General features: G+C 41.6%; 1 protein-coding gene across 4 annotated transcripts in view; it reads left to right on the top strand.

Annotated features, from left to right (window-relative positions):
- The window catches only part of OCA2 (OCA2 melanosomal transmembrane protein), a 364,555-nt gene that overhangs the window by 116,291 nt on the left and 230,430 nt on the right, over positions 1-17,834 (top strand). For all 4 annotated transcript variants that reach the window (XM_006116097.4, XM_075916334.1, XM_075916327.1 and 1 more), the window contains exons 7-9: positions 6,496-6,653; positions 7,532-7,614; positions 8,366-8,519. In XM_006116097.4, the coding sequence (XP_006116159.1) occupies positions 6,496-6,653; positions 7,532-7,614; positions 8,366-8,519 (395 nt within the window). The remainder of the gene's footprint in view (positions 1-6,495; positions 6,654-7,531; positions 7,615-8,365; positions 8,520-17,834) is intronic.

Here is a 17,834-nt window from a genome sequence, read left to right on the forward strand (position 1 = left end):
AAAATGGTGATAGTGCTCTTCCTTTTTAAAATTAATTTGTGACATATCGTTTTAAATGCTCATTCGGCAACAAAGAGGTATTTTGTGCTAGTGAAAGGCAGCAGACTCTCTTCTGCGGGATTAAGGTTCAGTATGCTATTGTGGCATGGTTGTAAAATGAAAGGCAGACAAGTGCAAAGTCAATAATTAATAAGATACATCTTTGGGATCTGAGTTAAAAATAGCAGAAAAGTTACATTGATATGATGCATTAACAAAACCCAGTGCTCATTTGGGAGTGAATACTCCTAATACCCTATGATTTTCAGCCTATTGTGATGGAGCAGTCATCATTACTCCCAAAAGATCTGAGTTTATTAATTACATAACCATGAAATACCAAGAGACGTATTTTTCAATTTTTCCCATCATGAAAATAATTTTTGGTTTTATAGAACGTTTTGAAATACGCGTTCTCCTCATTCATTACTGTGCGTCTCTTTGCACTGTGTTCCGAATAACTTCTGCCTTCATCTGTACAACATTTTATGTTGTACAGGCAATGGAGAACAGAAGGCTGGAGCAAATCAATGCAACATAATAGAACTATGGTTCCTGAAATGAAAAAGTAATGGGGGTTCTTGCATGCCAAAGAGATATTGTGCAATTCAAGCATATGCCATCTCACATTCATTTACAGAAGTGCCTGGGTTTCTTTGACATAGTACTTATTTAACTTGCCTCACCTATTACAGTTGAATGCTTCTCCCCTTAAGTAGAGAAGTGTTGCAGGTAATTCCTTTTCTGCCTTCCTTTGCATTGTAGTTCTGCGATTCCTCCAAATTCTTCCAAGCTTTGAGCCTCTTTCCCACATTTAGATTATTGAGCTATCAACTGCTGCTTTTGCTCTGTGATTGTAGCAACCTTGATTATCTGCTTGTGCACTTCCACCTCAAGCACCTCTGTACTGTCTCTTGTGCCAACTCCTGCCATACATTGGGGAAATTCCTGGTCAGACTCAGTAATGCCGTTTCTTTATCCTCCAAATCACCCTGCAACATTCATCTGTTCAATAACTGCACTACAATAGTGGCAAGGCAGGAGGTGAGATGTGTTTACTGTCCCTCTCAATTTTAGCTCCATTCTCAGAAGTATTGGCAACAGGTGGCCCAACAGAATTGCCACCAGGCTCCTGGGTAAAGCAGGAAGTTGGGAGGGGGCCCAGCTCTGTGCTCCTGGAAGGGGCGGACTGGGGCAGCCAGCCTCAGTGCCTCCCAGAGCATGCCATGCTGTGCCTCCTGACCTGGCAGCTGTCAGAGCTGCCCAGATCACACCATGTGGTGCTCTGATGGGGATCTAACGGCCCCAGGTCTCTGACTGCCACCGTTGCAGAGATGGTGGAGGCTGGCAGCTCCGGGCTTTTTTGAATTGCTAACCTCAAGGCGGTTGTCTCCTTTGCTCCTTCCTCCCATTGGGGGGCCTAATTGGCAACCCCACTAGCTGTCATCTGCAAACTAAAACAGAAAGATGTTAGAGAACACCAGATCCTTAGGTTGGTCAATATGATACGAGGCCCAAGTGTTTCTGGTCAATAGTTCCACAAAACTGTTAAAACTTTTTCAATGTACAGGGGGAGGGGGAGGGATGACATTGGTGGGGAAAAAAAACCCCATAAGCTAATGAGAATGAAAAAAAGAAGTGAGAGGCATTGAGGCTGTTAGTTACCATGATTATGGCTGAAAGTGCATGAATTTTGAAATCGCAGATTGAATGATCACTGCAATTACTTCAGTCACGGAGCAAGCAGAGGTCATTGTAAAACATTTTAATCATAATGCCATGAAGAGCTTGGGGCAGATGTTCATCAGTAATATCAAAAAGAGTTCTTCATTTCCCTGAAAAACAACCAACCAACCGATCCCGCCTCCCATTCTCAGATACGATAGTCTTGGAACAGAATATTTTAATCAATCACCATCTCTAATATTTTGTGCTTGACTTTGCTGTTTTTATTGCCATGGCTCTGTTTAATCTGTATATTCCCCACCGCTTCCTGCCCCAGAACAAATTTTAAGTGTCCCCCGTGATGCATATCATAGGCAGATGCTTAGTGTTAGGCATGTACCCAAGTGCTTTGCTGGGTGGGGGCCAGAGTGCTCAGCACCGTGCAGGATTAAACCTTAAATGCACCACTAGCACAAATATTAGGCAAAGAGTGGGCTGTGAACTTTAACAACCTGAAGCCTCTGAGGAAACATTTCCCTCCATCCTGCAAGAAAACTCCTACACAAAGCTGCCCTTCGTTCATTCCTCCTCCTGCATCACCTCTAGAGGAGCACCCAGGTAATGGCCCTGTGCTGTGTGTCCACCCCTATTTTCAGTGGGGACACTGCTGGGCATTGCTCCCTCTCCCTCTGTGGAGAGGATAGTTTAGAATGTTGCCTCCCTTCCAATCCAGGGTCTTTTCTGAAATGACATGAGGTCTGATTCCCCATCCTGGGTCTCTGCTGTATCTAGTTCTTTGCTCAGCTGAGGGGTCTGTATCTTAGGGTATGTCTAGACTACATGCCTCTGGCAACAGAGGCATGTAGATTAGGCTATCCAGCATAGGAAAATGAAGCGGCAATTTAAATAATCGCCGCTTCATTTAAATTTAAATGGCTGCCGCGCTGAGCCAATCAGCTGTTTGTCGGCTCAGCGCGGTAGTCTGGACGCTCCGCGGTGGACATCAAAGGCATTTGTCAACCTCCCCGGTATGCCTCGTGGGATGAGGTTTACCAGGGAGGTCGACAAATGCCTTTGATGTCAACCACGGAGCTCCAGACTACTGCGCTGAGCCGACAAACAGCTGATCAGCTCAGCGTGGCAGCCATTTCAATTTAAATGAAGCTGTGATTATTTAAATCGCCGCTTCATTTTCCTATGCCGGGTAGCCTGGTCTACATGCCTCTGTCGCCAGAGGCATGTAGTCTAGACATACCCTTATATAGCTGATGGAATGAGTAAGGGAAGTTTTAAGTGTTTCCGTAATAACCTCTAATATCATCAATTCACAGACACTTACCTTCCTTCCTTCCCCCCCCCTCCGCATCCCCCTCCTGTTCTGAAATGTGATTTGTCCTTTTCATATGTGTTCATTTTTTTAATTGTATCCTTTGGTATATATGGTTGTGACTATTTTCTTCCACTATTTGATCTGAGGAAGTGGGTCTGGCCCACGAAAGCTCATCATCTAATAAACCATCTTGTTAGTCTTTAAAGTGCTACATTGTCCTGCATTTTGCTTCAGCTACCCCAGACTAACATGGCTACATTTCTATCACTATTCCGTAATAACTGTATGTGCTATGAAGTGAAACTCCAGAGTTCCCAGCAAGCTGTTCCTTTGGAATCCCTTAGGTCTCCTGGTAGACTTTGCTAAACATTATGGGATGCCTTCTAGACTTTGTTCACACCCAGCCATGGCAAGAGAGGGGGATGATGTACATGTGTGGGTGAGGTAGGATTCAGGTTGCTTCTTGTACTCGCAAAAGAACCCTGGGATTTCTAATGTGCTCACTAGAAGATTGATTCATGGGCCCATGTGGCTCATGCCCAAGGCCAATTTGGGAGTCCCCACAGGAGCACTGTAACCTATGTAGAAGTGTGTGTGTATGTGGGGGCTACCATCACTAGAATTGTGGTCCCACCCTCTGCTCTTCTTTCACTTGAGGTCCCTTGGCCAGGCCAGAAGTCAGAGCTGGGTCATGGGAAGAGACACCCAGAGAAACCTGGGCCTCTGTGGGGAGCGCTGGATTTTCTGCCTGCCTTGGGTGCTTGAGAGCCATCTCTGGACAGTGTCCTCATTCTCAGCGTAGGTGGATCTGGGGCTCCCCCTGGCAGTCCAGGTTCCCTGGGTGGCTCTTAGCACCATATGACTCCAGCTTCTGGCCTTGTCATGTCTCTGGTCTTTGGGGAGAAGAGGCGGAAGATGAACACATCATAAAAGTAAAATATTGAGACCCTTTGGGGGTGCCATTAGCCCTGCCCCCATTGTGCCCAAAGCCCCACCCTCTCCTGGCTCCCCTCCATGTTCTTCCTCACCCAGTGCTGGTTTGCCGTGACCCTCCTCAGTGCTCCATCTGCCACTCACCTCTTCTCACCCTCTCTACTTGCTGCTCATCTTCTCGCTTCCCTGCCAAAAACCCCCCCTACCGACTGCAAGGACTGCTCACTCTCCTGCCAGGCCATCCCTGTCTGCAGCTCATCTCGCTGTTTGCCCGCTACCTGCCCCTGGCCCACTGCTCACCCTCTCACCTGTATATTGAGACCAATGGCATCCCTATCGTACATTGATTGGGACAAACAATTAAATATTGAGACGGTCCTGATTTTTATTGGTACAGCTGGTCACCTGAAAGAATAGGAGCAAGGGGCTCACCCCAGCTCTTGTACCAGGAAGAGGCTGATGCTGCTAGCTGGGGCTGTGCGTCATGGCGGGGGAGCTGCAGTAAGAAAGAATCTTGGGGCTTGTGTTGTGTAAAGAAAATTGCCAATTTCTCCTTTTGGGATAACATCCTCTCTCCAGGTGCACAAACCACCTTGAACCTAGGCTCAGTGTGCGTTGGGTCTTTCCCTGCAAATATTTTGTGACTCTTTGCTTCGACAAGCTTCTGAAATGAATTCAGATGCAATGCATTGAAATTAAAATGCACAGACCTCATTAAATTCTGACCTGTGAAAATGATCCCTGTTTGCCTCATAGAAGTAGGTCTGTAGTTTTCCTCAGCAGAAATGTTTTGAGAAGATCAGATTCTACCTTAGATACAGGCTATGATCTGCAGTGACATGAGTGGAAAAAAGATGAGATTCAAAGTGTTGTTTGGAAGGAAAAAAGTGATTTCTATTTAAGCTCCTCAGCTTAGACCTGTGAAAGCTAAGTTTCATGATCAAATATAAGACCTTATTGCTAGGGCTTTTTCTCATGGTTTCACGTTTGAACAGTAACAAATGAATAATAATGCAAGGTAGGAAGAAACTATTTTGTATGATGGCACCACTGTGCATAGCTTGAAAATAAGTTTTCCCTTTTCTTATGATTTTAAGCTTCCTCTGTAGTAGCTCCTGAATGTGTCATCTGTATAATTACAGGATTTATGTTGGCTGTATTGTGTGAAAGGAAGCTGCCATAATTATATGCACCCGAAGCTTTTTTTTTTGTAGAAATAAATTATTGGCTGCACTCATAATGGTGTTCAGGCTGTCAAAGGTGCCCCAAGTCATTAGGTTAATGAATACAGGTCAGCAAGCCTTTTGAAGGACAACAATTAATGCCTCTCGTTAGAGCTGTTAATATGGTTTCAATAAGGATTTGTGCCATTACGCTGAGCTTTGGAAATTGTGACAGCAAGCTACCCTGGAAAACTGCAGCAATGGAAGAGAAATGTAATATCAAGTTAGGTGGAGACAGCATGTGAATTTTTCTATTTGGAATTTGTTGAAAGAAACATCCGTTGATTTCTTCATTGTTCCTCTGTAGATTTTAAATTCATCCTACTGTGTTATTAATCCCTTTAAATACATTAAAAATAAATGTGTGAGTAGATTCATTGCTTGTAAAAGGTGTTAGATGTCCTGACAGGTCTGGGGTCTGCAGTCTTCTCTCCACAAATCAGGCTACAATATGGATATTGCATGAGTCCTCATGAGGCACTGATGCACTCCTCAGCCCTGAGCTGGAGCGACTATTTTGGCACATGAGTGTGCTTCAGTATCCATGCTCATTCAGCCTTTCTGCTGAAAATTAATGAGTGTGCAACATAAAAATTCGTTATAAAGAGGTAGGGACTTCAAATACGGAAACAAAACTTTCTGTATTAAAACAATAAGAGTGTGGTCAGCCTGGGATAACTGTAATTATTTTCACTAGAGATCCCAAAAGTGGAACAAAGTGATGCCCTGTAGGTACTCAAACTAGCAAGAGTGCTTTAAAAATTCTAAGCTGTGTTTTTTCTTTCCTTGTTCAAACCTCTCAATACTATGGGCAGTGAAACATACTTCTGGGGTTGGGTTTCATGGGTCACAGGTGAGCTTCTACTAGCAGGCTAGTAGGTGGAGGGTTGGAGTATGACTTCATCCATGACTTTACAGGCCTAGGTTCAGGAGCTATGGTGGGTCATGACATCTTAATTGCTAGAAATGTTGTTTATTGTTTAGTTCCTGATAAGACTGATTTCTTTTCCATCCAGCTGCAAGGTTACAGCAACAAAATAGCCTTTAATTAAACCGGAAGGAGTGGGGATACAGTTGTCTTCTATGTTCACTGATTCCAGTCAACCCCCTGAAAGCTGGCATTTCACTGGTTTGGAATCTTTTTTTCATAGGGTTTTGTCCTGAGAATAATCTCTATTGCATTTGAGAGACCGCCTCATATTGCACTGTCTGGTTAGGAGTTACATATTATACTGAAATACAGTATATTACTTAATCCTACATAGTTGCCACTGGAATTGTAATCCTTAACAGGTTTTCCATCAGCTATGAATATTACAGATTTTCGTGAATCTTCCCTACTGAAGTTAGAATTAGGAGGACCTTTTGTAGCAGATGTGGTTGATCGTCGGGCAGAGGAATACATAATAGTGCAAATTGGGCAAATAGAAGACCCTGGGTCTCGAAGAAGACGTCAGCTGCAGGTGCTGCTTTTTGCATATCATTGTCATTGGAAATTTTGTTTTGTGTCTTTTTTTGAGATGCCTTTATTTAACTGATATTGAGTTGTCCCCATCAACATTACATGGATTTTTGTTTTGTCATGAAATGTACACTGATGTTAGCATTAGCTGCATTGGTATTATCTACCTACATATTTCAGAAATGGGCATCTGTCTGTCTGTCTGTCCGTCTTTGAGTCCATTTGTTCAAGAACGCCTCCTAAATGACAAAATCTAGGGCCACTAAATTTGGTATGCAGCGTCCTCTTATCCTAACTGAAAGTGAGGTCAGGGCTTGGCTGTGCCAGTACAACGGGATATTCCTGAAATTTGATTTTCTCATAAAATGGAAAAGGAAGGGGTGTAGTATGAGGGAGTTATACTGTGGAATGACCACAGGGGGGCAGCAAGCATCCCAATGGGAAGCCATTGGCCAGCAGCATTCGACACCCTAGCTGGGCCCAGGAAGCACCAGTGGGAAGCCCGTACAGCTTCCTTCACTGCTGGGCCAGCCATGGGACTAAACCAGTGGCGGGGGTGTGGGTCCCTCCACTTCCATTCCAGCCTGATCCAGGGAGAAGCCAGCAGCCAGGGTGCATAGCTTGATTCCCGTCCCAGGCCAGACCCAGACGACATTGGTAAGTCTCGTATCTTGACTTTGCAACTTTGTATTTGATCCCTCTTTCTGGAACTTAATGAGCATTGGGGACAATTCCCTCTGGCCTGACACTTAACATACAAGCAGTTTTGTCTAAAAGTAATCAGATTGGTGAAATTTGACTTGAGGGTTTTTGGGCAAAAGAAGAACATGAGGAAACAGACTTAAGTTACTTATGTTTTTAAATTTGAATGTCTTACAGGTTTTATACAACTGGACTCTACCTTTAAACTCAAGACGAAATGAGCAAGTTATCACAACTAAAACCTTTGAGATACCTAACAGGTTGGCAGAAATCAATTGAAATAATAGTTTATATAAACTGACTTGAATGCTATGAAATATTTTTATTTTCTTAAAAAAAAACTATTACATTCCATTATCTTATAATTCTTCAGACTGACAGTAAAACATAAACTTGCCAAGTTTTTAAAAATAATTATAGTACTGTCATCCTATCCACTTCTTGGGCTTATGTTACAGTCCAAGACATGACATTTACAATCTGGTATTCAAGAATCACAAAAATTGCTTTACATTCTTTATTATAGCTAATGACACATTTTTACAGTATTTAAAAATATAACAGTTTCATTCTACAGTAGACTTCCAATAATCTGGCACCTTTGGGACCTAGATGGTGCTGGATTATTGGATATGATGGAGTACCAGAAAGTACTATAAGGGGGCATACTCCCAACCCAATCCTCCTCTCCTGCCCTCCCCCAGAGCCAAATACCTCCCCTCTCTGCTGTAACCCAGTCCTCCTCCTCCCCCAACCTTATGTCTGGGTCCCAAGGCAGCTGCCTGTGCTCAGTGGCGGGCTGCTAGCAAGTGCAAGCTGGATGCTGTGTGCACTGGGGCCACGAACGTACATGTAGCTCACAGCGGCCTGGCCGTGAGAGCGGCTGATTGGAGCACTTCCAGGTTCCAGTTGATGCCGGACTATTGGGAGTGCTGGAAAACTGGATCCCAGACAATTGGAGTTTTACTGTATAAGGAAACAGAACTTTTCTTTTTTTTCTTTTCCCTGCAGTAATGCAATCTCCATAAACATTCAAGCTTTTCTGCAGGAATCTGAAATTGTTCCTCTCTCCATAAAGCATCAGTATCTTCATGCGAATATTGAGACACAAGTAACCATTGCATCAGTCATCTTGGCAGGTGTTTATGTGCTTATCATATTGGAGGTAAGTCAAGAGGTGCTCTTTCTCTCTCTCTCTCTCTCTCTGTGCATACTTGTGTGTGTGTGTGTGTGTGTGTGTGTGTGTGTGTGTGTGTGTGTGTATGTGCGCGCGCGCGCGCATGCATATGTATTGTTTTTGGCAGTTAATGTACTTTCTGAAACTGAATCTGAAACTTTCCAGTATTATCAGACATTGCTTAGGGCACAAACAAAACTTCATTCCAAATATGCTGAAGGAAACAGAAATGAATGGCAACTGATCCTAGTAGGTTATTACTAATTATTTCCATGGTACTTGAGCAGTTCTTGGTTATTTCTCTCTATAGGAATCTTGTGATATTTCCATTATATTTTATAACATGGCTGGGAGACTAAGCCAACCTGTTGAAACTTGGTAAATAAGACCTCAAGTCAAAAGCAAATAACTCTCACAAGTTTAAAAAAAATCACTTAGGTCATTCCCTTCTCTAAGACACCTGAAAACAAATTAGAATCGTTTGTGCATGTAAAAGAGTAAAGTAAATATTATGTTTATTTTTAAAACAACGACAATTTGAAATACCTACAGTGCATCCTTTTGTATGGAAGGAGAAGATTTGAGTTAATATGAGGGAAGTTAATGGATACAAAACTTTAATCACATATTCCAAGGCTCATAGATATGCAGTTTAACTCAAATACTTCGTATCATGACTGAAGATGATAGATATATAAGAAGTGATACAGAGATATATGAGAAGTGGTACAGGATTTATTTTTTGACATTCAACAAGTCTTTCTTGGAATGTAAATGACAACATGAATATCCTGTAACTGAAACGTGAGACACAGGGAATAATTCTCCCTTCTTTTACACCATTTTTAGGGTGCGTCTACACTGTGGCACTAGCTTGAAATAAGCTACACAATCTGAGCTATACAAATCGCGTATCTTATTTCAAGCTTATTTCGAGAGAGTCTATTTTGACATTTGGCACTGTTTACACAATAAATAAACCACTATTCTGACAAGTCCCTTAATACTTGTGGAACGAGGTGTACTAGGACATCAGACTAGCACACCTGTTATTTCGATTGTATTTCAAAATAACGAATAACAAAATGCAGAAAATGCGAAATAGCACTGCAGTCTAGATGTACCCTTATACTTATGGAATTCCATGGGTTTCAACTGCGTTGCATTTGATTTTCACTGGTGCAGGTGAGAGAGGATCTATGGAATGTGTCACAATGGCAATATTTGGTTTGCTGATTCTTCTTCCCTATCTATCATCATGATTTTTTTTATACTGTAACCCATCAAAATGCTAAATAAGATAAGGAATGCCTTTCTTCCAATCCAACTCCAATAACAGAGACAGGTACCATGTATCAGACAGTTAAAAGTTTAGATTATTCACTTCAGGAATGGAAATTGATGTATAAGGCTAACACTGGTTCCTTGTACTTTATAGATGCTATCTCAATACACTAAGTGCAAAGGGGAGTAGTATATTGGATTTTGATTTAAAGGCATCTATACAGGTTGCACATCATTGAAAGAACCTTAATACATTTTAATGCTGTGTTTTTTCTTCAAAATGTGTGCAGTCCTTAGCAATTGCAAAAACATCAAGTTGTGAATGTGCATGGTGACAGGATGATTTGTCTGCAGTTGTTTGCAAGTTGTGAGACTAGAAGAACTCACAACCAACACAAAGTTCAGGGACTGAGTGTACAGACACTAGATCAGAAAACCTGGAAATTCATACATGTTTCTATTGTTTCTAAGAGAAATGTTTAAAATAACTGTAGCTGTTTTTTTTACTAAAACATTAAGGGACAAATTCTACCCTCAGATGCATGCTTCAGTGGAACTACTTCTGAAGATTTAAGGGTAGAAAAAAGATTAAAAAACAGAAAAATATTTTGCCATTGTTCCATTATAACTACCATTTTCTATATCTGAGTTTTCAAAGGCTATGTCTAGACTGCAAGCCTCTTTCGAAAGAGGCTCTTTCGAAAGATACTTTCGAAAGAGCCTCTTTCGAAAGAGAGCGTCTAGACTGCACGCGGAACTTTGGAAAGAGCAAGCCGCTTTTTTGAAAGAAAGCACCCAGTGAGTCTGGATGCTCTTTCGAAGAAGCCCTATTTACATTCAAGAACGCCTTCTTTCGAAAGAAGCACTTTCGAAAGAAGGCGTTCTTCCTCGTGAAATGAGGTTTACCGCCGTCGAAAGAAAAGCCACGTTCTTTCGATTTAATTTCGAAAGAACACGGCTGCAGTCTAGACGCAGGTGAAGTTTTTTTCGGAAAAAGGCTATTTTTCCCGAAAAAAACCCTGAGTCTGGACACAGCCAAAATGTTAATGTCTTTCACTTTATCTACCTTCAAAATGGTATTTATTCTCTTGACAAACATGACAAACAGAGAAACTTTTAAATTACACAAATCAGAGGAAAATACTCAACATTCCAGCAGAATATGATGATTGTCTGGTTATCCTTCATCCTCAAATCACTCTGAGTGTGAATGACAGAATTGGTAAACAGTGACTTACCTTAGATGTGGTATTTAGAACTGGCTTCTAGAGTTAGAGTAGTGATTTCTCAGAACTTAGCACTCCATTCTTTTCTTCTCGCTATCAGAGAAATCAATTCCCAGTGTCACAGGGTAATATCTCACTAGTCCATTTTCTACCTTGCTGCTGCTTTTCATTTTTCTTTCTCTTACACTTTTCCTTTGTTTTACTCATTTCCATTTACCAATTTACTGTTCTCTGGTCTTCAATTAATTCATTTTTTGTATCTTAATTTTTTTTGGAATCACTGTGAATTTGTAAAATATTTATCTTTTGAATTTGTCCTTTAAAAAAGCAAGGTGACTACTTTAAGAAAAATGGTATTAAAGGAGTTAATTACCTTTATCCAAAACTACACAATATATTGCATCTGACCAATAGCATTTAACATAAACAGGAAAAGCCAAGTTAGAAAAGAAGAAGCTACATAAGGATTAACTATTTTAATAGTTGCATTAATTTATTCCCAGATCTTGGAGGTCTGAAATGGAAAGGGAGGCCAGTGTAGCCCAAACTGTCCACTTTTTATCATGAATGAAAGTTTAGATAAAGATTCAAAATTTCAGAAATGTATCTAAAATTTGGAACCATCCCTTTTTGGCACCCTCTTGAGTTATCTAGAGGCGAACTTCCTCACAAAACACGAGTTTTTCCTGCTTGTTATATTCTGTAGTGGATCTTCTATGTAAAGCTCATATTCCCTAGAATCTATGCTCACGCTATGGCCCTTTCTGAGAACCATAGAATTGTAGGGTTATATGGGTCTGCAAGGGTCAAGTAGTCTAACCCCCTGCCAAGATGCGGGATTTGTTGTGTCTAACCCATCCAAGGCAGATGGCCATCTATCCTCCTTTTGAAAACCTCTAGTGAAGGAGCACACATGACTTCCCTCAGCAGACTGTTCCATTGTCCTACTGTTCTTACAGGTACGGAGTTTTTTCCTAAACTCTGAGATTTAATCTAAATCTGCTATTCTGTAGCTTGATCCCATTCCTTATTGTTCTGCCTTCTGTGACAAGAGAGAACAACTTTTTTCAATTTTTTATGGTAGCCTTTCAAGTATTTGAAATCTACTATTATGTCCCTCCTTAATATCCTTGTTTCTAAATAAAACATATACAGTTCCTCCAGCCTTTGCTCACATGGCTTGCATACTGTATATTTTATCATCTTTGTCACTTGCCTAAGGAGCCTTTCCAGTTTCTCTCTATCCTTTCTGGTGACCAAAATTGGACACAGTACTCTAGCTGAGGTCTAAACAGAGTCAAGTAGATTGGTATTATCACCTCTCATGATTTGCATATCATGGCTCTGTTAATGCAACCTAAAATTGCATTTTTTTTGCAGCAGCATCACATTACTGATTTACACTGAGATGGCGATCTACCACAATTCCCAGATCCTTCTAAGCAGTTCTGCTGTCAACCTTTTATCCCCCCATTCTGTATTTGTGCACTTGATTTTAATTTCGAGAGTAGAGCACCTTACATTTATCTTTGTTGTCTGCTTTCCAATTTCTGCTAATGTCAGCAGCATCTGAGAGGACTGAGTTAATCAGCATATCCAAACTGACCCCCTTATATGTCCCTGGACTCAGTGATTTGGGTTGAGCAACACATCCAGGCTGCCACCCTCATAGGCCAGGGGCACTGTATCAGAATCATAGAGTAATAGAACACTAGAACTGGAAGGCACCTTGAGAGATCATCAAGTTCAGTCCTTTGAGTCATGGCAGGACCAAGCACCATCTAGATCATCCCTCACAGGTGTCTAACTTGCTCTTAAATATCTCCAGTGATGGTGATTCCACAACCTCTCTAGGCAATTTATTCCAGTGTTTAACCATCCTGACAGTTAGGAAGTTTTTTCCTAATGTCCAACTGAACCTCCTTTGCTTCAGTTTAAGCCCATTGCTTTTTGTCCTATCATCAGAGGCCACGGAGAACAATTCTCCCTCCTTCCCCGACACCCTTTTAGATACCTGAAAACCACATCATGTCCCCTCTGTCTTCTCTTTTCCAAACTAAACAAGCCCAATTCCTTAAGCCTTGCGTCATAGCTCATGTTTTCTAGATGTTAATCATTCTTGTTGCTCTTCTCTGGACCTTCTCCAATTTCTCCACATCTTTCTTGAAATGTGGTGCCCAGAACTGGACACACTACTTCAATTGAGGCCTAATCAGCAGACAGTAGAGTGGGAGAATGATTTCCTGTTTCTTGCTCATAACACTCCTGTTAATGCATCCTAGAATCATGTTTGCTTTTTTTGCAACAGTGTCACATTGTTGACTCATGTTTATTCTGTGGTCCACTATGACCCCTAGATCCCTTTCTGCAGTACTCCTTCCTAGACAGTTGCTTCCCATTCTGTATGTGTGAAACTGATTGTTCCGTGCTAAGTGGAGCACTTTGCATTTTCCTTATTAAACTTTATCCTATTTACCTCAGACCATTTTTCCAGTTTGTCCAGATCATTTTGAATTATGACCCTATCCTCCAAAGCAGTTGCAACCCCAACCAGCTTGGTATCATCTGCAAACTTAGTAAGCATACTCTGTGTACCATCATCTAAATTGTTGCTGAAGATACTGAACAGCCCCAAAACAGATCCCTGAGGAACCCCACTTGTGCTCTTCCAGCATGATTGTGAACCATTAATAACTACTCTCTGAGAACAGTTCAATGGCTATTAGCCAGGATGGTTAGAAATGGTGTCCCTAGCCTCTGTTTCTGTGGAGGTGGGTGAGAGGAGAGGGATCATGTGAGGATTACCTGTTGTGTTCTCTCCCTCTGGGGCACCTGGTATTGGCCACTGTCGGCAAGACAGGATACTGGGCTAGATGGACTGTTCTTATGTAACAGTTATCCAGCCAGTTATGCAGCTCCCTCCCCTTATAGAAGCCCAATCTAAATTGTATTTGTCTAGTTCATTGATAAGAAGGTCATGCAAGACTGTATCAATTGCCTCACTAAAGTCTAGGTATAACAGGTCCACCTCTTCTCCCTTATCCACAAGATTTGTTATCCTATCAGAGAAGGCTATCAGATTGGTTTGATATGATTTGTTCTTTACAAATCCATGCTGGCTGATACCTATCACCTTATTATCTTCCAGATGTTTCCATTATCTTCCCTGGCATAGAAGTTAAACTGACTGGTCTGTAGTTTCCTGGTTGTTCTTATTTCCCTTTTTATAGATGGGTGCTATATTTGAATATATCAGAATAGAGTATGCCTGAGCAGGATGGGTCAAACAGCACTTCTGAGCTGCCACCCTCATACACCCCATGTTCAGCTCATCCCTGTTTATAGCCCCTTCTGCTAGGGCCCTGGCCACCATGGGAGTCCAAGCCGCCACCCTGCCCCTCTCACCACAGGGAGATGGGTGGCCAGGTGGGCACATACCCACATGCATGCACAGCCCCAGCTTCCCTTGCCTTGGAGCATAAGGAAGGCAGGCAGTGTGTGGCTCCAGTGTCCCAGGCCTGGAGCACTGGGTAGGAAAGAGGGGTGCAGATCCAGCCTCCCCGGCCAGGGGCACATGCAGGACAGGCACTGGGGGTAGCAACATTTTGCCCCCTTAATGCCTACAGTAGGCGTTCTGGGGGCGAAGCGTGGGCAGGGCCAGGCTGGCAGTTTGGGAAGCAATGCCTTCCCGTGCCTAGGATACTGGATGCCCATGAACACTAGATTTGTTTATGGGTAAACTGATAGCTGAAGAGAGTATTTCAAAGTTCTTTTGTTTAGGCTAGACAATAGGAACGGATCATTCCTGGCTATAGGCAGTGTTTCCTTGAGTGAGCTCACAGTGCAGTTATACAGCTTCAGTATTTTGGTTACCAAGAAGGGATTTATGACTAGAATTGATCTGGTAACTACTTAGCTGGGTTGTGTGTAGCCCTGGGTTCATTAACATCTGGAGCAGAGATTTCCTATCAGGTAATGCTTCCCTGCTCTTCTGGTTCCAGAGTTCACTGCAGTTCTTGCCCTGGAATCTCTGTTCTCCATTGTATATGCTAATCTTTGATGCAAATGAGGCTGGGGGAGTTTCCTTAATCTTGTCACCCCTTTCTGAAGGGAGTTAGGTATGTCTTCCCACCTCTGTCAGTCTATTCATTGTTTTCTGCAAGTCTTCTGATCAGTTTTGGTTCAAGCAGAAGCTGTGGGGGAGGGAGGACTTTTGTGAGTCAGATAGGTCAGACAGATACTATGCCAGGATTCTGCAAGAACACAGAGCTGATTGGTTGTCCTGCAAGTAGAAGCTGTACCTAGTATTGATACTGTTCTGTGTTAAAAATCATGTCTGTTAGATCTGCTGTCTTTCAGGCAAGATACTAACTTTTTAGATCTATTTGTAGTCAGCTTCTGAAAGATATTTTAAGTTTTTTTTAATTTTTAAATTGCAATAATAGTAAGGATGGAATCATTGGTCACATCTCGCATATGCAACCCCACAAACAAAACAAAATCCCCTCAAACCAAATCACACCTTCACAATGGCCTGCTCAAACCAGTGTCCTGTAAAAAAAAATCACCTTCACAACTATATTGCTTTTATTGAATTCTGCTATATTTACCACATACACTCATGTTGTTCTGGCATCCAACCTTTTTGTCCATTTATGAGATGGCATTCTGCAACTCTGTGTTTAAATCTATTTTATTTCTGTGGCCATATCCTCTTCATTTTCTGTTTGAAGTCTCCTTTATTCGTGTGACCAACCTTTCCTTCAATAGCTTTACATTGATTTTTTTTAAGTTGATTTTTTCCTCAAATATTGATCTGTTACCTCTGTGTATTTGGAGTTTCTGTTGCTCTTATTTTATTGAAATAGCTCCTTTTAAATTTCTTTCTATCTTGGTTTTTCATTTGCAAATCATACTTCACTGTGTTGCAATTTATATTTTGAACTTTGTCACTTGTTCCTATTATGTGTGTGTCACCTCCACACTTCTTATGATGTGTAGAATTAAAATAAGACTTATTTCAAGATGTAGAATTGTTGACAAGTATAGAATAATTCATTTGGTTGTGAGCCACTTCTGCTATACAGGAAATGAAAGCAAATGTATGTTTAAGAAGAATGTGTATTAGATTTAACTACATTTTTTCTCTTGTCTGCAATCTAATATCCCTTCATGATTGATAAGTGATACAGAAAAGTTGAGACACAAAACATGTTTGATATTGTTATACAAAGTTATCTGTAATGAGATATAGACAGCTGAGATATTGAAATGACATCAAATTTTTTATTCAAAGATTTACACTGAGAATATATAGTTCAAAACACACATTTTTAGAGGTAAGGTTGTGTCTATTATTGCTCCTAAAACACTTACAGAACATTAAAATAAATCCTCTGAGTGAAAATCCTAAATGCTTTAAACTTAGAAAATTCATTGGGTAAGGACTCAGCAAAGAAATATGACAAAGCTCTACTTCTGGTTGGAAGAGCTAAGCAGAAAAATTGATACTAAATGTAATGAAATAAATTTGGCAGCATGTGACCTCAAGAGGAAGAACGAGGAGAACTCATGCATCCCCAATGCAGATAGAGGTAAAAAAACAGATATTATAGCAGAGAATGTTTTGTAAGAATTATCTGAGGAAAGGGATCAGAAGAAGACCCCATCAAACAGAAGGCATGGGATGCATTGTCCTAAGGGTGAGGGGTTCCATGACCACCACTCCCAAGAGGAGGAGATGAGTGATGGTAGTTGGAAATTTCCTCTTAAGGGAGATGAAGTCATTCATCTGCTGTCTAGACTGGGAAATTCGAAAAGTGTGCTGCTTGTTTGGAGCTAGAATTCAGGATGTGACAGGGTGTCTGTTGAGGCTGATCAAGCCATTGGACTGCTACTCCTTCCTAGGTTTCTATGTGGGCACCAATGATATTGCCAAGAATGACTTTGAGTAGGTCACTGCAAACTATGTGGCTCTGGGAAGAAGAATTATGGAGTACGTGATTGGTGGTGCAGGCGGTGTCAGTGGGTTTCGGATTCTTGATTGTGGGAAGTTGTTCCAGGATGAAGGATTACTAGCAAGAGATGGGATTCCACCTAACAAAGAGAGGGAAGAGTATCTTTGCAGGCAGACTTGGTAAAGTACAGTGAAGAGGGTTTTAAAGTAGGTTCACCCTAAGTGACCTGAACCCTGAGGTAAGTGAGGAAGTGGAGAGTGCAGTGGGGAGGGCTCCTGATTCATACTGAGAAAGTAGGGCAATTGGCTAGTTATCTTAAGTGCCTGTACACAAATTCAGGAAGTCTGGAAGCTAGCAGGAAGAACTGGAACTCCTGGCACAGTCAAGGAACTATGATATGACAAGAATAAGAGAGTCTTGGTGGGGTAACTCACATGATTGGAGAACTGTCAGAGAAGGGTATAAACTGTTCAGGAAGGATGTCAAAAAGATAGTTGAGAGTCTTTGGTTTAAAGAACTAGATTTGAGGAACAACAAGAGTGATTAGGATTGAAAGCAACAAGAGTGATGGCATGGTGGGTGTCTACTATAGACTGACAGATGAGACGGATGAGATAGACAAGGTTTTCTTCAGACAACTGACATAAGTTTCCAGTTCATAGTCTGTGGTTCTCATGAGGACCTTCCATCATCTGCTGGGAGAGCAACACAACTGTACAGAGACAATCCTGGAAGTTTTTGGAGTGTTTTGGGAACAACTTCCTGGTGCAAGTGCTGGAGGAACCAAATAGGGGTTGTGCTTCTTGTGACCTGCTGCTCACAAACAGGGAAATTGG

Source organism: Pelodiscus sinensis, chromosome 1, assembly GCF_049634645.1.
Source record: "Pelodiscus sinensis isolate JC-2024 chromosome 1, ASM4963464v1, whole genome shotgun sequence".
Taxonomy (NCBI): Eukaryota; Metazoa; Chordata; order Testudines; family Trionychidae; genus Pelodiscus; species Pelodiscus sinensis.